General features: G+C 45.8%; 1 protein-coding gene across 1 annotated transcript; it reads left to right on the top strand.

Annotated features, from left to right (window-relative positions):
- Positions 1–20,343: 20,343 nt before the first annotated feature.
- LOC109765815 (vacuolar-processing enzyme gamma-isozyme) lies at positions 20,344–25,039 on the top strand. The gene is made up of 9 exons (XM_020324585.3): positions 20,344–20,648; positions 21,810–21,974; positions 22,341–22,497; positions 22,664–22,749; positions 22,826–23,025; positions 23,373–23,421; positions 23,510–23,722; positions 23,889–24,095; positions 24,551–25,039. The coding sequence occupies exons 1-9, from the start codon at positions 20,442–20,444 to the stop codon at positions 24,731–24,733; spliced, it is 1,467 nt and encodes a 488-aa protein (XP_020180174.1). The 5' UTR covers positions 20,344–20,441; the 3' UTR covers positions 24,734–25,039.
- The last annotated feature ends 1,646 nt before the right edge of the window (positions 25,040–26,685 follow it).

Raw genomic sequence — 26,685 nt, 5'->3', positions numbered from 1 at the left:
ACAGTGCAACGCCTAGCTCTCAGGCGTTGCACTGTAGAGTGTGGCGCCTCCGTGCTGGGCGCTGCACAAACACTTAGCAATTTTTTTGCCTGAAACTTGAGGCCTACCTACTGTGCCTCCTCCCCCCCTCTACTGGGTCTTTTTCAGCCACAGTTCAACAATTAGTATAACAAACATTCAGGTTCAAAAAGGGTTCACAAAAGACATCATTTCTTAGAAAAGAACCATCACAATAAGTTCCAGTTGACCATAGATCTACCACCACTCCAAGTTCAACGACATAAAAGGTACGACCACTCCAAGTTCAACGACATAACAATTCGCACTCGAAGTTCAACATTATAAAAAAACTAAGATGACTAGTGCTTTCCACGCTTGCTGGGTCCTCCCCCCCTCTTGACGCTTATCTTCTTCACCTTCCTAGGAAGAGGAACCCGCTCCGGCTCCGGCTCCGCCTCCGGTTCGACATCGTCATCCAAATAGTCATCCAAAGCCGCCATCCGCGAGGTGCCGACCGTCCTTTTGCCTCTTTGGGTGAAGTCTTCAGGTGTGTACTTGTTGATTCCCCTCCTAGGCTTCAACTCGTATGCAGACCGAGCCCGGTACGTCCCCAAGGTCATATCATCAGCAACCTATGCATCAACAAAAGATATGGAAAGACCGTGTGTGAGGATATAGTTAGCAATGCATCAACAAATGGATATATATCGTCATGACATACCTCTTGGGTGACCGCACCCACATCCTCATCCTCGAAAGGTTCACCATGGCTCTGCCCCGAAGCGGGATCTGATGGTGTCGCCGACCTAGACCGTTCTGGTGATACATACTCGGGGTCACGACAACAGAAAAGGTTTGATAGCCGCCTTAACTTTTGGCCCTGGCGCTGCAACATGTACAAGTGAATGAGACATGGAACGTACCAACAAATGTTAAGTGCTAGTTTGAAGGAGATGTGAACCTTAATGAATTCTCGAAGTGCACCTTCCCCATCGCTTTTGCCAGCCGGGGTTGTTTCCAGAATAGTCTCGGTCTCGTTAGCTGCTTTCTTGATCTGGGCACGCTATGAACAGAAACGGTATCAAAGTGTTAGGCAAGCGAAGATGTGAAAAGTGCGAATGGAAAAGCAAAAAGGGCTAACCACAAAGTTCATCATTGGAGCTGAAGGGATCACCGAGTTGCCTTTCCTGACTAATGCGTTGTACTGGTGCTGGGCTACCTCATCAAAAACGGTGGGTTCTTCCAGAATCTCCTCAGCATACGCCGGCTGGCATACCTCCACGCGGGTACTTGCAAGAAACCATGCGAGATAGTTGTTGAACGCGATCGGGCAGTGCTCACGAAGCTGGGCTCGTTTTCCAGCCCTTGCTTGCTCCACACTAAGAGCGAACTGCACGACATACTTCCTGTGATGGCTGGCCCAATCCTTGATCTTCCGCTGCTTTTTCCTATCCAACCTGCAAGTTAGAAACAGAATATTAGCATCATTGAAACTGTCGAGAAGCTGCTAAGTGCTCAAGGTTAATTATATCTTACGCGTGTAGCAACTTGTCCGTGTCCTCCCACTCCAGCGGGTGTGGCTGGAACAAACCAAACTGGCGGAACACCCGATGTGGCAGGTGAAGCTCAACCGCCCAGTTGCATATCAGTGGGCACCGCATATGCCAGAGATCCCTATCCCAAATGCACATCGGATTAAGCCTGAACTCTATAGGGTTACCAAAACTCTCTCCTTTTCCATACGGCTCCCATTCCACCTGCAAAATGGGATTGAATGCAAAATTGATATCGAGTGAAGATACAAGCATGATAATCACTTATGCAAGGTCGGTTCACCTGCTCAGGCGTGATCGCGTCCAGCTCGCTCTTGTACAACTTGTACATTACCGAGGGATCATCCGTCGTCTCATTTAACACATCCCACTTGTAAGCCCAAGTGGGGAGCCGTAGTGGGCCGTCTTTATTGTCCCAATCCTCGTACTTCACGGTCTTAGGTCGTCCAACCGGCAAACGCTCCCAGCTCCATATGGAAAGTGCGAGCAGACAACCACCAATACCTCCAGTGTGCCTACAACTGGCATCGTCCAACTGCACATAAAAAAGAACATGGTCAAATTTGCCGCAAGAGCGCATTGATAATGTATCAATGAAGTGAAAAGGAAACAACTTCATACCTGTCGATACAAGTAAGCTAGTGTCGCCGAACCCCAACTCCATTTGCTATCGAAGACGGTCAACGCCTTCAGCCACATCCATGGAGCATTCTTGCCTGTGCCATCAGCAAACATTGTCCTCGATATCACGTACCACATGTAGACACGAGCATATGTCTTCACCATGTCCTCATTAGCATCATCAGGGCAATGAGCGAAGTTCGATGATATCCACGTGAAAGTAGCGCCCGCTGCGACTCTTTCCTTCTTCTTATCTTCCCTTTCTGGCTCCCGAGGCTCCGGAGGAACCATACTGATAAGGGCATGCATCTGCGCGCGCCACCCTTCAGAATCGGTGTTCATACATAAAGGATTGCCATCGATAGGAAGACCGGTGATCATAGCAATATCCTGCAGCGTCACGGTCATCTCCCCGGTCCGAAGATGGAAAGTGTGTGTCTCCGGCCTCCAATGATCAATAAGCGCGGTGAGTGCTGCAGCATTGTTGGGTGGCGTCGACCGGCTGACCAACTCAATGAAAGGGAGAAGTCCTGCCTCCCTAACATAAGGTGTGTACCGCTCATCATAGCGCATCCCTCCAAGGCTGATCCCGTGAGACCGAAGCTTCAGAGGTGCAAGCTCCTACAAACAAACAAATCATAACAGTACATATGGGGCATTTGTGTTTGAAAAAACATATGAAATTCATAACACCGGCCACTTTCAGTATTACCCGCTGCTGCACCGACATAGCGTACGACCGGTCTTGGTGGTCCCAATGATCATCGAGAAGCCAAACCATCCTAACAATTTCAACAAAGCATTCTTGTCAACACGATTATCTTTTCAATTCAAAAAAACTAAAGTAGGCCTACTACATGCAAGATCCAAAGCATATGGTGCTTCCCCCTACTTGGGCCTACTTCATACAAATAACATGTCAATCTATGTATCCAAACTATAACATGTCAATCTACTTCTCCATAGAAATAACATGTCAATCTACTTCTCCATACAAATAACATGTCAATCTACGTATCCAAACTATAACATGTCAATCTACGTATCCAAACTATAACATGTCAATCTATGTATCCAAACTATAACATGTCAATCTACTTCTCCAAACAAATAACATGTCAATCTACTTCTCCATAGAAATAACATGTCAATCTATGTATCCAAACTATATAAATAACATGTCAACCTATCTATCCAAACCACACTCTAATCTAACAAGGGTTCCCCAAATCTAATATATGCAAGATTCAAACAAAAGTTGCCCAAATCTAATACATGCAAGATTCAAACAAGGGTTCCCCAAATCTTCAAAATATAATATTTTCTATGGATAGAAAGAAGGGGATCGGAGGAGAGTACCTTCTACGATGGATTGGTGAACAAATGCACGGACCAAATCGTCGGATCGGAAGGATTTGGGAGAGGGGATTGAGAGGGGGAGTGCAGATGGCCGCCGCCCTGTTTTTCTGTAACTGCCAATGGGGAGGGTGGGGGAGGAGAGGGCTGGCGCGTTTGCAGATAAATCATAGTGCAGCGCCTAGCGGCTAGGCGCTACACATTACAGGTGCAGCACATAGCTCGGAGGCGTTGCACTGCTGGGTGCGGGCCCATGGGCTGCCACGGTGGACAGAGATGCAACGCCCCGGAGCTAGGCGCTGCACCGTAGGGTGTGGCGCCGGCGTGGCGGGCGCTACACAAAAGGGTCAGGGGAGTGAAATATTTTCGCAACCAGTTCATTCTGTGATTTGATTTCGATTATAGGTCAAAATTGTCAAATTTGCCCAGCAACTATAACGCAAGAAATCAGTTTATGTCATTTAAAAACCACAGGATAAAATGGATGCCAAGAAGAGGTGGAACATACAGCGACCCCAAAATGTAACAAGTGCAGGCTTTTGACATTGCAGAGAGCGGCAAGAAGACCGGATTGGTACGCGGTTGTGGCGAGGCCGCAGCCAATGGATAGCTGAATGGATGCATCAACAAGAGACGGCATGGTATGTGGTTCGTTAGGAGCAACAATGGAATCAACATCATAGGAGGTGCCCAAGCGAAGAGAGACAAGAGCAGGAGCATCTATAATGAAGACGAAAAACTCATCGGCGCCGTCTTCATCATAGTTGCCGTCGAGGACCAATTTCTTGAGCGAGGAGGAGACGATCCTGATGGTAGCCGGTGGCCAAGAAGCCGCACTCTTGCAGTTTCAAGTCCTCGAGAGCAGGGCAGCGGGAGCTGACATGGCTAGCGAGCTCCGTCGGCTGCAGAGATGACACGTGGGAAAGATGCAACCTTTTGAGCCGGCAAGGCGATGGCTCGCCCAGACCTATGGCGCGGCGGACCCAAGGGGCGGACCACCCGAGGACGCCGCAGCACAGGTACACCCTCAGGTCCTCCAGGAGAGCGACCTCATGTCCGCGGAGAAGGTTGCCGGTAAAGTTGACGAAAAAAGGCTGATTGGCGGTGAACTCCCGCTCGTCGATGTCGATGTCGAGGCACGGCACGGCGCGCCAGAGGTGCCGCCACCTCGCGGACAGCACGCACGTACCGGCCGTCTCCAGGGCATTGAGGCGCGACAGGATTTCGTGGAGGAGGTCGTCCGGCAGGGCGCTCAGACGGTCGTTGTCCGCCTCTCCGCCGCCGCCACCGTCGCCATCTGCAAGGCGCGGACGCTTCGGCTTGGCGGAGGCGTCAGTGGAGGTGGAGCGCCCTGCCCCGATCATTTCCGTCGATTTGGATTGCAGCGGTAGGGAGGAGGGGGCCGACGGCTGCCGGATTCGGCGATCAGGCTGCTCGTGGTGGCTGCGCCGCCACCATGAGTGTGCGTGAGGAGACGGATTGGAAGCAAGGGAATTAGCCCTAGGGATCCGATCCGAGTCGAGAATGAGGAGAAGGATGGGCCTGGTTGACGACGTATTGGGTTGAGCTGGGGCCGGGCCCTACGAAACTACTAAAATTTGACACCAGCACGCAGGTGGGCTGCGGTCCATTTCACTTTCGTTTTTTATTTAACAGATTTAAGCATGATGTGTGGCTGGGAAATTTCTCCGTTAAAGCACGTTTTGGGATGTGTTTATCATTTGTCTTCACGTTTTGGGCACTTTATCCCAAGTTTGGGATGGTCACCAACTGAAATTAACCTTCAAGAGGTGTGTGGATCAAAATGGCATTGCCTTGTGGTATGAACTGGTTGATTTGGTTAAACCCGTTGTCCTCACATCTGCCCATGACACTACTAAATGGATGCTACATGCTACTGGTTTGCACTCGATCAAATCATTTTATGAGATGATGTACTTTGGTGGTATGATTTCGCAGGTTAAGTGTGCCTTTTGGAAAGTGTTGTGCTCCCCCCCCCCCCCCCCCCCCCCCCCCAACCCCCCAAAAATCATGTGTTTCTTTGGTTGTTGGTCAATAACAAAGTTGTAACTAGAGAAAATTTGGGCAAGCGTACGACTACTGCTAATGCCTCATTTTTATTTTGTAATGAAACAGAAACGGTGCAACACCGTTTTTTTTTCAATTGTGTGGCAAAGCATCTTTGGTCTGTGTTCGCTAAGTTTTTTCTTTGTGACATGCCAAGATCTCCTCTGGATATCATTCAGTTGTGGTCTCAAGATAAAAAGAATGGTATTTTTAATTTGGTTTGCTCTGCTTCCTTCTGGAGCTTATGGTCTTTGCGGAATGAATTTTGTTTTCAAGGCTGCACTGGACGAAAATGCATCAGACTGCTGGACCACCATCGAGGGGAGCTGCCCCGTGTTGCATGGGCTTGATTGTGCAGTGAATGCAATGGATGGAGAACAAACGTCAGACCCTAGTTGTGGACATCAATTGGTTTTGTTGCTAGACGCGTGCAAGGGTATGGCTTGGTGATATTGCGTTGTTCTTTGTAGTTTGTGTTTGTTGTGACAAAAACCATGTAATAATCTGCTCTTGGTTTAACCCGCTTTGGTTTATCTGGTTAGCTACTCATACTTGACTTTCTTCCTGTGGGTTTCATCCAAAGTTGGATGGAAGTGGGGGAAACCCCTTTCTTTGTAAAAAAGAACAAGGTTTTTTTTTTCATTATGTCTGAGCAACATGTATCAGAACTTCTTTTGATCATGCCAAAAAAATCATGGGGAAACCCCTTTTTTGATCATTGGAACTTATTTTGATCATGTTTGAGCAACGTGTGCATGCATTTGCGGCTCTCATGCGTGCATATATAGTCTATGGTTTATGACGATGCTTCCCATGGTTAATTAGTATATTAAAATTTTATTGGAACTTATCATGTAATTAATACCTCGAGAACTAAATGTTCTTATCTAGTGAAATTCTCAAATGGTTAGGTGTTTTGTGGTGGAACCAGCCCACCAGGATTGAAGTCCTAGACTTGGCAATGGTGTCGGCTCAGTATCTCAAAGGTTCTCCTAGGGATAGGGAGGGGGGGGGGGGGGGGGGGGGTCATAGGAATGATTGTATGCGCGTGTATGTGGCCATCTGCGCTTTACAACAACTAAAAGAAGAAATGTTCTTATCTGGACCGGCACTTTAAGCTATGTTTATTCTGATCTCTCCTTTGATTGTTATGGCTGACGTGCCTTCCTACTTGCCTGTCAAATTATTACGTCCAGGTTGCCTTTTTCTCCGCCATTTGCTTTAGGGCCCACTGCTCAAAATTGGTCTAATAAAGTTTTGGTAAGTTTTGCTGCATTCTTGCTGATTTTTTCAACGTATCTTATAGCGTTGGACTTATTAGAGGATATGTAAAATGATTATCCATGTGAATATCGAGTGGCGCGAGGCACACATTTAGTTCTTCTTTTTTGGACACGGTATAGACAGACGCTCACAAACTCGTACATACACTCACTCGTATGAACATCTTGAGATTGAAAAAGTCACCATAGTTACATTGTAGTTGACGGGAACGTCTCGTCGAAAAGACTGAAATAATAAATTCAGAAAATGTGAGCATCAGCGCCAAGACTACCACTTGAACTCTGATGGGCTGACTATCACTAGTAGAAAACTGGGCTTTGGTCACAGGTGCGGCCAGGGGCCTGCCGGGCCTCGTGGGGGCATTGGTCCCGGTTCGTCCGGACCCTTTGGTCCCGGTTGGAGGGACAAACCGGGACCAATGGCCACGCTCCTGGCCCACCACCCTTTAGTCCCGGTTCATACCACAAACCAGGACTAAAGGGCTGGTCCTAGTTGCGGCCAGTGTTTAGTCCCACCTCGCCAACCGAAGGGCGCTCACACCAGTTTATAAGCCCGTCCCTCTCTGCCTTGTTGAGCTCCTCTCAAAGTGAAAATAGATGCCCTTATACAGGGAATTTGACCTAAATTCACAGTAAATTTCTTTGAATTTCATAGAAATTTATTATGAATTTAGGTTGAATTTTCTCTATAGACGCATCTATGTTCATTTTTTATAGTAAATAAATAAATAAACCTTAATAAAAAAATAAAAATAAATAAACCTTAATAAAATAAAATAAAATAAACTATAGTAACTAAAATAAATAAACATTAATAAATTAAATAAAAATAGCAGTAGTAAAATAAATAAAAATAAAATAGTTAAAGTAAAATACATAAGTAATTAGAAATAAAATAAATATGTTTTTTGTTGTAAGTAGAAACAAAACAAAACAAATAAAGCAAAAGAGAAAACAAAAAACAGAGAAAAAAATTATGCCACCTACTGGGCCACCACGGCCTGAATACGACTTGAAACCCATCCATGGGCCAGGATTCAGGCCCGCAGAAGGCCCAGTAGGCACCACAGGCAGAGAGAACGGTTAGGCCCGAAAGCCTGCAGTTGAGAGGATCTCGAGAGGGTGGGCGCAACAGAGCTTATAAACCACTCTCGAGCCCTCTCAACTAGCGAGGTGGGACTAAACTTTTGACGCGGGGCAGCACAAGGCCTTTGGTCCCGGTTGGTGCCACCAACCGGGACTAAAGGGGGCATTGGTCCCGGTTCGTGGCACCAACCGGGACCAAAGGCCTTTAGTCCCGGCTGGTGCCACGAACCGGGACCAATGAGTTGCCTATATATACCCCATCGTCACAGCAGAGCACTCCACAGTGCTCTGTTTTTTCTGGCCGGCGAGGGGAGGGCATTTGGGTGCTCTAGCTCACCTCCTATGCACATGAGGTGTTCGATAAAATGTCTGAGCCACACTAGTTAATCTTTCTCCTCTCGAAACTCGACCTCCGAGCTCCATTTTCCCCGAGATTTGTCTAGGCTTAGCGGTCCGTCACGTCCCGTCCCCGTCTTCACCGCCGTCGATCGCCCGCGCCGATCTCGTCGCCAGCACCACCGTGGTGAAACTCTTGTTCTTATCTTCTTTCTGAAAGGAAAAAATTCTTACTTTAGATAGATACTTGTCTAATTTTGTTACTTTTATTATTCCTTCTTATTACATAGTGCGATGGTTTTGGTATCCGCCCCCGTCGGCCTTCGTCCTATGTATGATTCGGATGTGGTATATATTATCTTTTTATAACTATTTGGTTCATTTATTGTTTATGACAAATATACCGACCAACGTGACATAGATTTTATTTATCTAGGAGGTGGTTGAACCGGAAATTCTAACCGACCCTATTGTCGAGAGGTTAAATTTAGTTGAAGAAGAAAACAATTACTTGAAGGAAAAAATAAAAAAATTGAGGAGGAGAAGATGATATTGGAGTTGCATGTTGCGGATGTCGTCGATGATCACAAGATCAAGATGGATGCAATGCGCTTGAAGATTAGAAAGATTAGAAAATATGCCATTCATACCGAGGCTTGGTATCATTATGCCGTTGGATCAATTGTTACCTTGGTTGCGATTATGATCGCATTTGTTTTCGCACTGAAATGTTTTACATAGTTTCAATGTATGGTTTAATTAATTACATGCTCTGGAGAGCTATATATATGTTGTTAGATGAGAACTATGTATGTACTTTGGTTTTAATGTGATGATGAACTTCTATTAATTTGGTCACTTAATTATCTATTCATGATGTTCTGTAATGGTTTTTGACACACTTAATTATATATAATGCACGCAGATGAACCGACAATGGATGTACGGTGACAGACACACCTCCGAGTACATTAAGGGCGTGCATGATTTTCTCGAAGTGGCTGAGGCAAACAAGCAGAATGGTTTTATGTGTTGTCCATGCCCTAAATGTGGGAATACGAAGTCTTACTCTGACCGGAAAATCCTTCACACCCACCTGCTTTACAAGGGTTTCATGCCACACTATAATGTTTGGACGAGGCACGGAGAAATAGGGGTTATGATGGAAGACGGCGAAGAAGAAGAGGACGATGACAACTATGTGCCCCCTGAATACGGTGATGCTGCAACGGGGGAAGCTGCTGAAGATCAAGAGGATCCAGACGATGTGCCCAATGATGCTGCAAGGGGGGGAAGGTGCTGAAGATCAAGAGGAACCAGTACCCGATGATGATGATCTCCGCTGGGTCATTGTCGATGCAAGGACGCAATGCGAAAGTCAAAAGGAGAAGCTGAAGTTCGATCGCATGTTAGAGGATCACAAAAAAGGGTTGTACCCCAATTGCGAAGATGGCAACACAAAGCTCGGTACCGTACTGGAATTGCTGCAGTGGAACGCAGAGAATGCTGTGCCTGACAAAGGATTTGAGAAGCTATTGAAAATATTGAAGAAGAAGCTTCCAAAGGATAACGAATTGCCCGACAGTACATACGCAGCAAAGAAGGTCGTATGCCCTCTAGGATTGGAGGTGCAGAAGATACATGCATGCCCTAATGATTGCATCCTCTACCGTGGTGCGTACAAGGATCTGAACGCATGCCCGGTATGCGGTGCATTGCGGTATAAGATCAGAGGAGATGACCCTGGTGATGTTGACGGCGAGCCCCCCAGGAAGAGGGTTCCTGCGAAGGTGATGTGGTATGCTCCTATAATACCACGGTTGAAACGTCTGTTCAGAAACGAAGAGCATGCCAAGTTGATGCGATGGCACAGTGAGGACCGTAAGAAAGACGGGAAGTTGAGAGCACCCGCTGACGGGTCGCAGTGGAGAAAAATCGAGAGAAAGTACTGGGCTGAGTTTGTAGCTGACCCAAGGAACGTGTGGTTTGGTTTAAGAGCGGATGGCATTAATCCTTTCGGGGAGCAGAGCAGCAATCACAGCACCTGGCCTGTGACTCTATGTATGTATAACCTTCCTCCTTGGATGTGCATGAAGCGGAAGTTCATTACGATGCCGGTTCTCATCCAAGGCCCTAAGCAACCCGACAACGACATTGATGTGTACCTAAGGCCATTAGTTGAAGAACTTTTACAGCTGTGGAATGGAAACGGTGTACGTACGTGGGAGGAGCACAAACAGGAGGAATTTAACCTGCACGCGTTGCTGTTTGTAACCATCAACGATTGGCCCACTCTCAGTAACCTTTCAGGACAGACAAACAAGGGATACTACGCATGCACGCACTGTTTAGATGACACTGAAAGTATATACCTGGGGAAATGCAGGAAGAATGTGTACCTGGGCCATCGTCGATTTCTTCCGACCAACCATCAATGTCGAAAGAAAGGCAAGCATTTCAAAGGCGAGGCAGATCACCGGAAGAAGCCCGCCATGCGTACCGGTGATCACGTACTTGCTATGGTCAATGATTTACACGTAATCTTTGGAAAGGGTCCCGGCGGACTAGCTGTTCCGAATGACGCTGAGGGACACGCACCCATGTGGAAGAAGAAATCTATATTTTGGGACCTACCCTACTGGAAAGAGCTAGAGGTCCGCTCTTCAATCGACGTGATGCACGTGACGAAGAACCTTTGCGTGAACCTGCTAGGCTTCTTGGGCGTGTATGGGAGGACAAAAGATACACCTGAGGCACGGGAGGACCTGCAACGTTTGCACGAAAAAGACGGCATGCCTCCGAAGCAGTATGAAGGTCCTGCCAGCTACGCTCTTACGAAAGAAGAGAAAGAAATCTTCTTTGAATGCCTGCTCAGTATGAAGGTCCCGACTGGCTTCTCGTCGAATTTAAAAGGAATAATAAATATGCCAGAGAAAAAGTTCCAGAACCTAAAGTCTCATGACTGCCACGTGATTATGACGCAACTGCTTCCGGTTGCATTGAGGGGGCTTCTACCGGAAAACGTCCGATTAGCCATTGTGAAGCTATGTGCATTCCTCAATGCAATCTCTCAGAAGGTGATCGATCCAGAAATCATACCAAGGCTAAGGAGTGATGTGGCGCAATGTCTTGTCAGTTTCGAGCTGGTGTTCCCACCATCCTTCTTCAATATCATGACGCACATCCTAGTTCATCTAGTCGACAAGATTGTCATTCTGGGCCCGTATTTCTACACAATATGTTCCCCTTTGAGAGGTTCATGGGAGTCCTAAAGAAATATGTCCGTAACCGCGCTAGGCCAGAAGGAAGCATCTCCATGGGCCATCAAACAGAGGATGTCATTGGGTTTTGTGTTGACTTCATTCCTGGCCTTAAGAAGATAGGTCTCCCTAAATCACGGTATGAGGGGAGACTGACTGGAAAAGGCACGCTTGGAGGGGACTCAATAATATGCAGGGACGGATATTCTTGGTCTCAAGCACACTACACAGTTCTACAGAACTCTACCTTGGTGACCCCGTATGTCGATGAACACAAGAACAGTCTGCGCTCCAAACACCCGGAGCAGTGTGACAACTGGATTACATGTGAACACATCAGGACTTTCAGCAGTTGGTTGGAAACACGTCTCAGAGGTGACACCACTGTTTGTGATGAGTTGTACTCGTTGTCCAGGGGACCATCTTCGACTGTATTGATTTACAAAGGATACGAGATAAATGGGAATACATTTTACACGATCGCCCAAGATCAAAAGAGCACCAACCAAAACAGCGGTGTCCGCTTTGATGCAGCAACCGAGAGGGGAAAGGACACATATTATGGTTACATAATGGACATATGGGAACTTGACTACGGACATGATTTTAAGGTCCCTTTGTATAAGTGCAAATGGGTCAATCTGTCAGGAGGCGGGGTACAGGTAGACCCACAGTACGGAATGACAACAGTGGATCTGAACAATCTTGGGTACACTGACGAACCGTTCGTCCTAGCCAATGATGTGGCACAGGTTATCTATGTGAAGGACATGTCTACCAGACCGAGAAAAAGAAAAGATAAGGAAGCGAATACATCATACGATGAGCCAAAGCGCCACATAGTTCTTTCAGGAAAAAGGGACATTGTGGGAGTGGAGGGCAAGACAGACATGTCTGAAGATTATGAAAAGTTTCATGAAATTCCTCCCTTCAAAGTCAAGGCTGACCCAAGCATCCTGATAAACGATGAAGATTATCCATGGTTACGGCGCAATAAGCAAATGACACAAGCGAAGAAAAAGTGAAGACTTTCTCCCGCAACTATTATGATGATACCATGCCAACTTTGTAACAGACGAGTATGATACCATTGTCCGTTTTGTACACGAAGTGCATCCAGTTTTTGCCGTAACCCTCTCAACTTTCTTGCACATGCTATGTGGATGAAATGATGATACCATGCCAACTTTCAACCTTTTCAGAGTTCATTTGAAATACTTTTCAATTTTAGGGTCTTATAGCTCAAAATAATTAGTAAATGCATGAAAAATAACAGGCCAAAAATTAACAACTAGTATTATTGAAACTAAAATCATATAAGAAACCTCTAGTATTATTGAAACTAAAATCATATAAAATTGATGCAACTAAAATTATCGAAGTATTTTCTGTTCAAAATCATTAAAAGCAAAAAGAATTTTCATAAAGAACTTTTTTTGATAGAAACTTTAATAGCAAAAAGAATTATCATAAAGTAAAATAAATAAGTAATTAGAAACAAAATAAAATAAAATAAATAAGTTTTTTGTTGTAAGTACAAACAAAACAAAAAAGAAAACAAAAAAACTAAATACAGCAAAAAGAATTTTCATAAAGAACTTTTTTTGATAGAAACTTTAATAGCAAAAAGAATTATCATAAAGTAAAATAAATAAGTAATTAGAAACAAAATAAAATAAAATAAATAAGTTTTTTGTTGTAAGTAGAAACAAAACAAAATAAATAAAGCAAAAAAGAAAACAAAATAACTAAATACAGCAAAAAAAATTGTTGGGCCCTCCAACCCTCGGGTTTGCAAATACAGGCCCAGAAGGGCTAGAGGGCTCAACGGGCAGCGCGCCAAAGTTAGGCCCAGAAGCCTTCTAGAGGAGTTCGAGACAGCAGCCGCGCCGGGGCTTTTAAACTGGTACGGGCGCCCCTCGGCTAGCGAGATGGGACTAAACTTTTGGCCGCGACGCGGGCAGCAAGAGGCCTTTGGTCCCGGTTGGTGCCACCAACCGGGACTAAAGGGGTGCATTGGTACCGGTTCGTGGCACCAACCGGGACCAATTCCCCCCCTTTACTCCCGGTTGGTGCCACCAACCGGGACCAAAGGTCGCCGCTTCCCGCCCTTTGCGCTGCTGAAAAAGGCCTTTGGTCCCGGTTGGTGGCACCAACCGGGACTAATGCCTACCTTTAGTCCCGGTTGGTGGCACGAACCAGGACTAATATAAAGGCTTTGCTATATAAGCAAACACTTAGCAAAATTTGCAGATTTCATCTGCAGTTTGCCCCGACGACGCCGACGCCGCCAGGCTGCCCCGACGCCGCCCGCCGCCCCGACGCCGCCCGCCGCCCCGACGCCGCCCGCCGCCCCCGACGTCGCCGTCGCCCGTGCCCGTCGTCGCCGTCGCCGTTGCCCGCGCCCTCGCCGTCAGCCGCGCCCATGCCCCGACGCGCGCCGCCCCGGCCCATCCCCGTCGTCGCCGTCGCCCTGCCCCGCCCTTCGCCGCCGTCGCCCCCTACCCCGAGCGCGCGCCCACTGCCCCGTCGCCATCCTTGCCGCCGACCCCGCGGTCCTCCTCACCTTGGTCCGGCCGGCGCCCTCCCTAGCATTGTTTCTTGTTTTTTTTCATATATATATGCTTGTTTTTTTATATATATGATGATATATATGCTTGTTATCATAATTGTTTTTGTTCATATATATATATGTAATGATTTTTTTTGTAGAATATGATTTTTTTTTCATAGATGATCACATATATGATGTATGCATGGATGTGGATGAAATATGATGTTTTTTTGTTCATAGAACATGATGAAATATGAACAATGCATTAGGCAAAACCTTTACTTTTTTTCGAAATATGAACATGATGAAATATGAACAATGAAATATGAACAATGATGGTAGGAAGAAAGGAGAAGAAGAGGAGAGGAAGAAGAGGAGAAATAAATAAGAAGAGGAAAAAAGAAGAAAAAGAAGAGGAGAAGACGAAAGGAATAGAAGAGAAGAAGAAAAAATAGAATTTATTCTATTTTTTCTTCTACTCTCCTCTATTCCTTTCTTCTTCTCCTCTTTTTCTTCTTCTTTTTTTTCTTCGATCTTCTCCTCTATTCCTTTCTTCTTCTCCTCTTTTTGTTTCTTCTACGTTTTCTAATGTTTTATCGGGTCTGTCGTCGTCGATATACCCCTCTCCCGATAACTTCAACACGAGGGGGGTCGATATACCCCCTCCCCAATAATATTATTTTCCCATGTACGTTCATTGTCGTTGTCGATATAACCCCCTCCCGATAACTTCAACACGTGGGGGGGGGGTCGATATACCCCCTCCCCGATAACATTATTTTCCCATGTATGTATGTCGTCGTTGTCGATATATATAACTCCCTCCCAGATAACTTCGACATGATGGACGGTCGATATTTATACCCCCTCTCGACCGTGATAACTTATACCACGGGAGCACCCCCCGGCCCTCTCGCTCGACCAAAACTCTCGAGGACACCCAAACCCTAGAAAAAAACGATGTCGGCCTCCTACCCCCTCCCGCCGCGCCCCCTACCCTTGAAGCGTTGCCGAGGCCACCCCAAACCCGGAATAAGCTAGGTCTACGTTTGCACTAATATATCCAACTGTTGTCATGTTTGTGTAATAATTGCCATGTTGTAATATTTGCAGAAACAATGGAGCACGGACGAGACGAGCAAGCAGAAGAGGTGTTGGGGGACATAATCTTAGCCGGAGGTGATATCTTGTCGTATCTTAACAACAATGATGGTCTGGAAGAACATGGTGAAGAAGCAGGCTACGGTGATCGAAGAGTGGAGGAGGAAAGACATGATTATGATGGCTCCGGTGACCCAATGCTGGTGCAAGAAGGAGCCCGTGGTGACGGCTCCGGTGACCGAACAGAGTCCGGCCAGGTAAATATATTAGTTAAGCCCGTGCTGACTAGCTAATTGATGCATTCATTGTTTTGGTATGTACACATATTAATTAACACTCGTCTTTCTTCTTTTTTCTAGCCCTCCGGATCCAGCACAACTGCGGTAAAGAGACGAGGCCCGAAGAGAAAGTTGCGCTCGGATGAAAGGTTTGAGATCACAGCAATCGCGCGCGACGGCCAACCGATTGAACCCATCCGGACAAAGGATGCATTTGCTGCTCAGTGCGGGGTTCTAGTTAGGGACAAGATCCCGATCAGCATCCACCAATGGTATAAGCCTAAGAAGGAAGACCCTGAGGTGTCTTATGTCAATGATATGCAGAAAGATGATCTTTGGACTGAGCTGAAGGCAAATTTCACCCTACCGCCAGAGGAGGATCCCGAGAAGCCCGTTAAAGAGCAATTAATCAAGTCTCATGCTCTTAAGAAGATGGCAGACCTATTCAGGAGGTGGAAGAATGAGCTGAAAACGTTTGTCGACAAAGAAGAGACACCAGAATTCATCGGCCGGTATGAGAAGATCAGAGATCACTGGCCCGCATTTGTGGCCCACAAGACATCGGAAAAGAGTAAGAAGATGTCAGCGACAAACAAGAAGAATGCCGCGAAGAAGAAGCTTCACCATCGCACGGGGTCAGGTGGCTACCTCAAAGCCCGACCTAAGTGGGCCACGGCTGAGAATGATCTGCTTGAAAAAGGGATCAAACCACAGACAATGAACTGGACAGACCGTTGCCGGACTTGGTTCTTTGGGGCTGGCGGAACCTTGGACCCTGTATCAGGGAGGTGCGTTTGGACGAACGAGCTTTTGAGAATACCAGTCAAGAAGATTCAGAAATATATCGATGCAGCGCAGGAAGGGACGTTCGTTCTAGACAGAGAGAACGACGAGCTCACAATGGCCCTCGGGAATCCTGAGCACCCTGGACGGACACGAGGCACGCCAGGCTCCGTTCCGTGGAAGGCTGGTTTTCCGGACGCGGGCGGTTACAAAAGCCAGGAGAGGAGGAAAAAAGTGGAGCAGATCCAAATTCAGAAGCTGCACGAAAGGGTTCAAGCGCTAGAGGAACGAAACGGCAATCGACATGCCGAAACTGCCCCCGAAGCTACACCGCCATCTCAGCGGAGAAGCAGCGTGGCTTCCACCGAGCTGCTTCAGCTGGAGCATGCGGCTCCTGCTAGCTACCCCGTGGATGCTATCACGGAGTCTCAACATTGCCACCTTATGGCGGAATGGAAGAACTTCAAAGTCAAGGCGGCTGTTGGCTCTGTTTTACCTCCTGAACCCGGCGCAACCAACCACTGCCGGCCGATTCCAGAAGGATATGCTAGGGTGATGGTGGATGAAATAACCGAGGGATTTGCGGAGCTCCAGCTTTACCACCCTACCGGTGAAGGGGAGACTCGGCTGGGTTCTACTTTGAAGACTCCATGCCTATGGCGGAAGGAGCTCATCAAGCTTCCGAACTGGACGGCTCCGGCGAGTAAGGGCACTCCGCCTCCTCCTCCGCCTCCTCCTCCGACGAGTGATCAGGGCACTCAGCCTCCTTCTCCGGCGCGTGGCGGCACTCCGCCTCCTTCTCCGCCTGCGCCGGCTCGTCAGCAAGGGCGGAAGAGACCCGCCGCCACTGTGGCTGCTCCGGCGCGTCGTAGTCCTTCTCCTCCGCCTCGTAAGCAAGGAAAGAAGACAGCCGCAGCCGCTCCATCTGCTCTGCCGGCGTCTAGCAGTACAGCTGCCAGAGGCGGGAGGCAATACAGATTCGGTCCTTCTCTGAAGACTCCAGAGAAGTTACCATACGAGAGGACCGAGGAGGAAACCAGGAAGATCGTGCGAGCCGAAGTGACAAACTTCTTTGAAGGGGTGAAAGCAAAGAAATATCCACCTCCGGAGGAGAAGGTAGATCCGGTGAAAGCAAAGCGCACTCTGGCTGCCCTGACAAAACCACCAAAGTCTCGGCCGAGAGGCAACTATGAGCGCATTCTTGCAAAGACATATGCCGAAGCGGAGCGGTCAGGAAGTACTGTCAGTGATCAAAGGTTAAAAGAACGACGAGCTGGGAAAAAAATTGCCCAGCTCAGCGAACAAGCGAACCAGTCGTGCCCCCCGCTCAAGGTGTCAAAAGACATCATCGCTAATGATCTGAGGATGGTGCCCGGTTATAGCAATCTTGGAGATTACCTGCCCGACGATGTACATTATGAAATCATGGAGGTGGACGAACACAAATACCATTACGGGAAGCCTCTCGTCAAAGATGAAAGATCTCTAACAACGATGATGCGAAGATTACATGATTGGTACATGAAAACCTGCAGAGAGTCTGATGGGACGAGTACTTTGACGCTGAGAGTTAAACCGGAGCATGACCTCGTTTGAATTGAACTGCTGAATGTTCCATTTGAGGATTTCTTCCAGTTTTACAATCAAAAGGCCCTCGATAAAACAACGATCACTTGCTACTGTCTGTAAGTAGTACTACTTCTGTCATTAAGTCTCTCTATATAGGTCAACTCTTTCATTGCATGTATTTATAATTATCCTCACTATATTATGCAGATTGAAGATCGCCGAATTAAAGAAAAGACAAATCGGTGATATTGGGTTCATTAACACAAATCTCATAGATGCATATACGGTTGAAAAACATCCCAAAAAAGCCGAGGCCAACTTGCTACAATCGTTGGCATTAAATCAAAACAAAGATATAATACTCTTTCCTTACAACTTCAAGTGAGTGTTACTGTCTTGTGCATATTCGGTTTCCCTTATTAGTCCAGGTTATGGTAATGTAATTGATGACTTATGCATGCATGCGCAGCTTCCACTATATTCTCCTAGAGATTAAGCTTGAGCAGGGAGTAGTAACCGTCTTAGACTCGAGACGAAAAGATCCCCAGGACTATGCGAACATGACTCAAATGCTCGAGAAGTAAGTTAAATCGATCATTATCCACCATATCAGCAACTTTGTTCATTTCCTGATATCAAGTAATTGTTTTCTTTGTCTGGCAGGGTTTGGAGAAAATTCACCACAAAAGCTCCGGGACTGCTGAAGAAGCTGCAATTTAAACACCCGAAAGTAAGTACTATAGTAGCATGTTCCGCGCATCTCCTAGTGATTCAAGCGCTAGTTTCATCAATACCATTTAGCATGCTTGCTTATCAGTTTGATTGACCTCTATTTCTTGTAAAGTGGTTGTGGCAGGAACCCGGGAATAATTACTGTGGATACTACGTTTGCGAGTCCATCCGCTACAGGACCTGTGAGCGGGGCTACACTGAAGAACAATATGAAGTGCGTAAGCAATAATATTCACAATTTTATTTTATTATCATCATTTGTGTTGAGTTTCATTTATTCATATATATATGTATTGACCCCCTTCTTCAAATTAGATGTTTCGGAAGCGGGATGAACTCCTAGCACCAGATCGTATGCGAGGAATTCAAGAGGAATTGGCGGCATTCTTCCTTGACCACGTGATCGCTGAAAACGGAGAATACTATGTGGACCCTGTGTTCCTATAATTTAATTAGGAGATTGTATTGTAAGAGATAATTATTGTATATATGTAGCCGGTAGTGTCGGATAGATATACGAGAACTTGTTGTTTCACCAATCTCTCGGAGAAGTAGAGGTGGTCGATATCACTTCTCTCTGTATGCATATGTTCATGACGATCTTCTGTTTCCTTCATTTGATTACTAGCTAGCGTGTCTAGTCCTCTCCATACGTATATAGTACGTAGCGTCGACCAAGCACGGAGATAAGAGAGGACACTTCTCTCTATTAATTAGCTAGCTAACACAATATATGAAACACCTAAATTAACCCCCCAAAACCCCTAAACCACCCCCTTTAAAAAAAACAAAAACCTCAGCTCCTGCCAGCTGCTGACGCGTGGATGCCTATTGGTCCCGGTTGGTGACACCAACCGGGACAAAAGGCCCTGCATATTGGTCCCGGTTGGTGACACCAACCGGGACAAAAGGCCCTGCGTCCCGGTTGGTGGCACCAACCGGGACCAAAGGCCCCCCTGCCTGGGCTGGCAGCAGCGGCCACGTGGAGGACCTTCTGTCCCGGTTCGTATAAGAACCGGGACTAAAGGGTTAGGGCTTTAGTAACGACCCTTTAGTCCCGGTTCGAAAACCGGGACAAAAGACCCTTACAAACCGGGGTAAAAGCCCCTTTTCCTACTAGTGTATCCCATAGCCATCTAACCACATGTTGGTTCCCCCGATTCTAGTTCTTTAAAGGACCTTTGGGTCTTAGCACGACGACTTCTCGATCGTCTACTACAATATAGTTTGTACGGCTCCGATGAAGGAGCGGCGATGACGCGCGCATTCGGATCACTCCAGTACTTGTAGTCGTCTCTAAAAACTAAAACTTGTCATCCAAACAAAAAGTTGTCATCCTTGATAACTAAACTTGCCATCAAAAAACGTCAAGGTGGAATTGCTTCGTGCCACACGTGCGACACTTATCAGTTTCATTTTTATTACCTATAGTATTATCTGTAGTGACATGATTGATGAATAGATTGTAAGTTTTTTTGAAAAAAGAAAGAAGTAAAGTAATGTGCAACAATCTGGACGCGACACGACTTAGCAGTAGGAGTAGGCGAGCGGGTCCCATTTAAATTACGCAGTACGCTGGTGACGGTGACGTGAACGGCCGAGAGAGAGATTCCAAGCCAGGCGTAGGGCCGGACGCGCCAGCTAACGACAAACCAGCTTCGAATTGACGGCTGATATTTCTCCGAGGAGAAGAGGACACCCCACACGTAGACGTAGTAGGTCGGCAGAAAGCGCAGCCAATCGGCCATGCACAGCTGACTGAATCATTAGTGGGTGGTACGTACGCTTTCCCTTTGCCGGCGCATGATAAAAGGAGAAGTTTCTTTCGCTTATTCTGGAATCCAGACACCGAAGCACCATCAATGGCGATGGCGTCCAACCGCCTCCTTCCGCTCGCGCTGCTGCTCCTCCTGCTCGCCATGGCACACGCCGACACCCCACGGCTGGAGCCCACCGTCCGGCTGCCGTCGCAGCGCATGGCGGCCGGGCAGGGGGACGATGGCTCCGTCGGGACCAGGTGGGCCGTCCTCGTCGCCGGCTCCAACGGCTACCAGAACTACCGCCACCAGGTGCGCACGCTCTATCATGGATTCTACTCTTTGCTTGTTGGCGTCTCCTCCCGCGATCCTCCAACCTTTTTCTTCCTGTCGGTCAAGAGTATTCCTTCATGGGAAAGTAGTGGCTGAACCAGGGGGCGCTGCACCCGGCCGCTTGTCTATCCATGCTTGTTCAAGAGCTAGCTAGGAGATGGATGAGCAGTTTTGGTTTTGGAGCTACGGAGGGTTAGAGTTAGTACGCCGTTTTGTCTCGGTGTAGCAGTCTAGGTAGCCACTAAGTTGTCACTGGACTTGAACTGAAAGAACACCACGGTCCCGCTACTATGAAATACGCTCGTTAAGGTCATTGAATATGACTCACGATTGTATGGTCACCTGTCCATTATAGAGCGTCATATTTCGCCTACGTGGCACTCTGTTGACCGACCAAACATTCCACGTGGCAAGCAATACTGCCTTGTCAGCCGGCAGCTCTCTCGCTAGTCTCTACTCATGCAGGCCCCACCTGTCTGTGGGTAGAAGAAATAGATAAATGGAGCTAAACAAACTGCGATCATTTTGTTATCAAGTTATACAGAAATGGCCAAGTGTTCAAACATTATCATTACGGGTTAACCATTGAATGGAAGGAAGGAGTGCCCAAGTCCCAAATAATCCTGCATTTTTTAAATATCAATCTCGCGTACATACAATTTGCACAAATTACATCGCTGGAGAATCAGTCCGCCATGTGTCGGTGCTTTCTCTAACATCAGTACTGTGCGCCCATGAGCCGAGTAAGAGTGCGGGCCTCGATTACTGTTCACATAGGCCCGGGGGGACCCTCTTGGGGACCAAACAAGGCCATGGCCCGTCCTTTTTTCTGGACTTTCTTTGAGAATTTGATCTGGATTCGGCCCGATAACAAAAGATGGCCCACCAAGTAAGCTGTTGGCCCGTTCTTGGTTTTGTTTTATGCTCTTCCACTGCATAGACCTGCAGTCCCGGGCGACCTGGCACACAGATAGACGGTCTAGATAGAAGGTACAATGCATGGCCATAAGAATATGTTGGAAAAAAAGTTCCGTTTGGTGTTGCTGCATGTTTAAGATTTTTTTTTCCCTTGTAGTTCGTTGGGTTGATGACAATGAAGTATTGTGTTTAATCTGTGGAGCGAAACTTTGCACTGTGCAGGCAGATATTTGCCATGCCTACCAGATCTTGAAGAAGGGTGGTCTCAAGGATGAGAACATCATCGTCTTCATGTACGATGATATTGCGCACAACCTCGAGAACCCAAGGCCGGGCGTCATCATCAACCACCCCCAAGGTGGAGATGTCTATTCTGGGGTCCCTATGGTAATCATGCATGGGTCTTTGAGGAAAATTTTTCCAGTAATTATTGTTGATGTAGTAAAAATCTAAGATTAATATGGATTACCTTAGTGGATGATACATACTGTTTGATGGTTGCAGAAAAATGTGAATATGATATTCTAGAAATTACACGAACAAAAATTTCAATGGCAGTTTGTACCTCATTCAAAATCATTGAATGCCAAAATTTTGACCAGTCTTTATGCCATTTTCCAGTTGGTCTTGGATGTCAAATTTCTATGTGATAATGTCAACATCTTGATGGAATGAACCAATATATTTCTATGATCATGTATCCCTATCCAGTATCCACAATTTTCTGTCTGTTTGACTGAATCTGCATTGTAGGACTACACTGGAAAGGAGGTTAATGTTAAGAACTTGTTTGCTGTCTTGCTCGGTAATAAAACTGCTGTGAGTGGTGGGAGCGGCAAGGTCTTGGACAGTGGCCCTAATGATCACATTTTTGTGTTTTACAGTGACCATGGGGGTCCTGGGGTCATTGGTCAGTTTCAAAACCTGCAATTCTTTTATTGTCTTCTTTCGAGAATTTTAATATCTAAAACCGGTCCGAACAGATATTTTATATGCATGCATACATACATACAAATGTGGATATGCACAATTAACTTATTAGTGTCATGTTTTTTCTGTTCTGGTAAAAAATTCAGGGATGCCTACCAATCCATACGTTTACGGTGACGATCTTGTAGATGTCCTGAAGAAAAAGCACGCTGCTGGAACCTACAGAAGCCTGGTACCCCATCGTCCTTTGGTTATTTTTGCTCGGCATGGTTTGCTGGTTGAAGCAATGGCTTGAAATTTATTTGTAGGTATTTTACCTTGAAGCCTGTGAAGCCGGAAGCGTCTTCGAGGGGCTTCTGCCGAATGACATCAGTGTCTACACGACCACCGCGTCGAACGCAGAGGAGAGCAGTTGGGGAACGTATTGCCCCGGCGAGTACCCCAGCCCTCCGCCGGAATATGACACCTGCTTGGGCGACCTGTACAGCATTTCTTGGATGGAAGACAGGTATCCCGCTTTGTTCTACCATGCTTTCCATTCATTCACATGCTAAAATCGATACAGTCAGTTCGAACACACATGTGGCATTCATGTCAGTTAGTACTTTCCGGTACCATACAGGTGTGTTGTTTCAAAATGATTAACTAGTAACTAGTACGTCACTTATGAAACTGCACTAGAATAAAATGTCACCTACATGTTCTCTTGTTGGCTGCCATTGTAGTAATTGTAGCATTCACCATTTTATAGTTGAATCCTGAGTCAAACCTTGGGTCATTTGTTTGAAACGAACTAGGTTTTTCGTTATGGTTCATAGTCGTGGTCAAATAACGTGCAACTTTCAATGTTGACAGTGATGTGCATAACCTGAGAACTGAATCTCTGAAGCAGCAATATGACTTGGTAAGTGCTTAAAACTCCAATTTATTTATTTTAGCTTATTAATCTTGGAGGAGTTCTTTCCTAACATAACCAGTTAATGGTTGAGCAGGTCAAGAAGAGAACAGCAGCTCAGGACTCATACAACTATGGTTCCCATGTGATGCAATACGGTTCTTTGGACCTGAATGCTCAACAACTCTTCTTGTACATCGGCTCAAATCCTGCTAATAATAAGACTACATTTGTTGAAGATAACTCACTGCCGTCCTTCTCAAGAGTTGTTAATCAGAGAGATGCTGATCTTGTTTACTTCTGGCACAAGGTACAGTTTATAATTATTTCATGAGAAATATCTCATGTTGATTGGTTGTCACGTCATCGCTAGATCATTGCCATGCTTTACCCACACAAATAGAATATGCATAAATAATCTCAGTACAAAAAAGATGGATAACCTAACTGATTGATTTCTTTTCTTCTACATGCAGTACCGGAAATTGGCTGAGAGTTCCCCTGAGAAAAACGATGCCCGGAAGCAATTGCTCGAAATGATGAGTCATAGATCGCATATCGACAATAGCGTCGAGCTGATTGGAAACCTTCTGTTTGGTTCTGCTGATGGTCCAATGGTTCTAAAGACTGTTCGCCCAGCCGGTGAGCCTCTTGTTGATGACTGGAGTTGTCTCAAGTCTACGGTAAGGCTCTATTTGACTTTGCTTGGTCATTTATCAACATCTCTTATCTTACTTATGCTTCTGTTATCTATTGTTATTGCCTATTGGTTATGTGTTATTTCTTAATTGTCTGGAACTACAGGGACAAAATTCTGTAGATAAAATTGTTGTTATTAGTTGACTGTGACTGACAAATACTGTAGAATATATCCCAATAGTACCGGAAGAATGGGATATATATTCAGGACTAATATTGTCCTGAATATATCCCAATATTATTGAGGATCGATAATTTCTGGATTGAAAGTTTGAAACTTGCATGCTGTAACTAGTTTCTTCACTTCGACATATTGCCAGCTCTCCCTTGACTGTATGTACATACAGGTGTCATATGGCATAAAATTAATGCAGTTACAGCCTGTAATTTCTTCTGCCCCTGCTGTGCATGACTAATATTGTGTCCTCCCTTTCTTCAGGTTCGTGCTTTCGAATCACAATGTGGCTCATTGGCGCAGTATGGAATGAAGCACATGCGGTCCTTTGCAAACATCTGCAATGCTGGCGTCCTTCCTGAAGCGACGGTGAAGGTCGCTGCTCAGGCATGCAAGAGCATCCCAACCAACCCCTGGAGTGCCACACACAAGGGTTTTAGTGCTTAAACCGTAGGTGAAGCAACCTAGTCACAATTTCAGCTATTGCACCATATAGCAAAGTTTCTTCCTATTCACATAGGCTAGTACTTCGTAGTGCTTGAACGAACCTTAATTAGATGAAGAAGAATTATGCCATTATTTCAGCTATTCCACGACACCAAATTACCTTTGCTGTGCCAGCTTATAATGTACATATACGATAGTAGAAACGTGATGTCCTGTAATTGCTGTACATACTCATGATAGTTTGTGATCAGATGTGTAGCTCGCGATTCCATATATGAAGAATGCATGGGCTGCTATTTCTACTAACTGAGTAGTCTCATACTATGAGCTGCTAATTTCCCGTCCATTTTAAATCCTACAGCTACTAATCGACCTTCTTGTTCAGATGGAACAACATCATTTTGACATCCAGGGATAGCAAGCATCACATTCTGATTCACGTGTTTTGCTGTAACATGCATTTCTTATTTTCTGGTTGTGAAGTAGCGAGTATGGCACAACTATATATAGCTATTCTTGGAAATAAATATATCTACAAATATAATTAATGCATTCTGCTACCGCTGTCGGAAGTGGGCTATTTCACACACAGAAGAGTGTTGCACCGACTGTTGAATCCATCTGCAACTTGATCATTAGTAGGAATAAACCGAATGTCCAATAGCTTCTTGGCTACTCTCTCACAAACAAAATGATAGTCCACTTCAATGTGTTTTGTTCTTGCATGGAACACTGGGTTTGCTGACAGATAAGTAGCACCAATGTTGTCACACCACAATCGCGCAACTGAAGAATGATTTATACCTAGTTCAGCAAGCAAGGTTTGAACCCATATCAACTCAGCCGTGGCATATGCTAGAGCTTTGTATTCAGCCTCAGTGCTGGATCTGGACACAGTTGCTTGATTTCGTGCACTCCAAGATATAAGGTTTGGTCCAAAGAAAACAGCAAAACCACCAGTTGACCTTCTATCATCAGGACAACATGCCCAGTCAGCATCTGAAAAGGCACTTACCACAATTGAGGTTGATCTTGTGAACTTTAGTCCCGTACTCATACTACCTCTGAGATATCTCAAAATCCTCTTCACTGCAGACCAATGCTGAAGAGTAGGAGCATGCAAGAATCGACACACCTTGTTGACAGGAAAACATATGTCAGGCCTTGTAAGCGTCAAGTACTGCAAAGCACCTACCACACTTCTGTAGTTTGTAGCTGCCTCGGCTCCTAAAGACTCCCCTTCTTCCTTGGAAAGTTTTTCAGTAGTTGAAAGTGGCATGTTTGAAACTTTACAATTCATCATACCTGGCCTTTTTAATATATCTGACACATATTTTTCTTGACTTAAGACTATCCCATCAGTTACCTTTTTCACTTCTATTCCCAAGAAATAGTGCAGATCGCCAAGATCCTTTAGAGCAAAGTCTCTCTTAAGATCTTCTAATAGTGCATTGATTGCTTCTTGTGATGAGCTAGCCACAATAATATCATCAACATATACCAATATAAAGATGATTATTTTTCCCTTCTTATAGAAGAAAAGTGACGTGTCAGCCTTTGAAGGTCGAAAACCAAGCCTTTGAAGTTTATCACTTAACCTAGAATACCATGCTCTAGGTGCTTGTTTTAGACCATACAATGCCTTGTCAAGTTCAGAAAAATAATGATGCTTGTCTTTTACCTCATACCCAGGTGGTTGTTTCATGTAGACTTCCTCCTCTAGAACGCCATGAAGGAACGCATTCTGCACATCCAATTGATGAAGACTCCAACCATTTGATACTGCAACAGAGAGAACAAGTCTGATAGTAGCTGCTTTAACAACTGGACTGAATGTGTCCTCATAGTCAATGCCGTATCGTTGCTTAAAACCCTTTGCTACTAATCTAGCCTTGTATCTGTCTATTTCTCTAATGGCCTTTCTTCTGCCTCTATAAACCCATTTACAATCA

This window comes from Aegilops tauschii, chromosome 3 (genome assembly GCF_002575655.3).
Source record: "Aegilops tauschii subsp. strangulata cultivar AL8/78 chromosome 3, Aet v6.0, whole genome shotgun sequence".
Classification (NCBI taxonomy): domain Eukaryota; kingdom Viridiplantae; phylum Streptophyta; class Magnoliopsida; order Poales; family Poaceae; genus Aegilops; species Aegilops tauschii.
The sequence above is the reverse complement of the archived record's forward strand: the minus strand, read 5'-3'. Positions and strand labels throughout refer to the sequence as shown.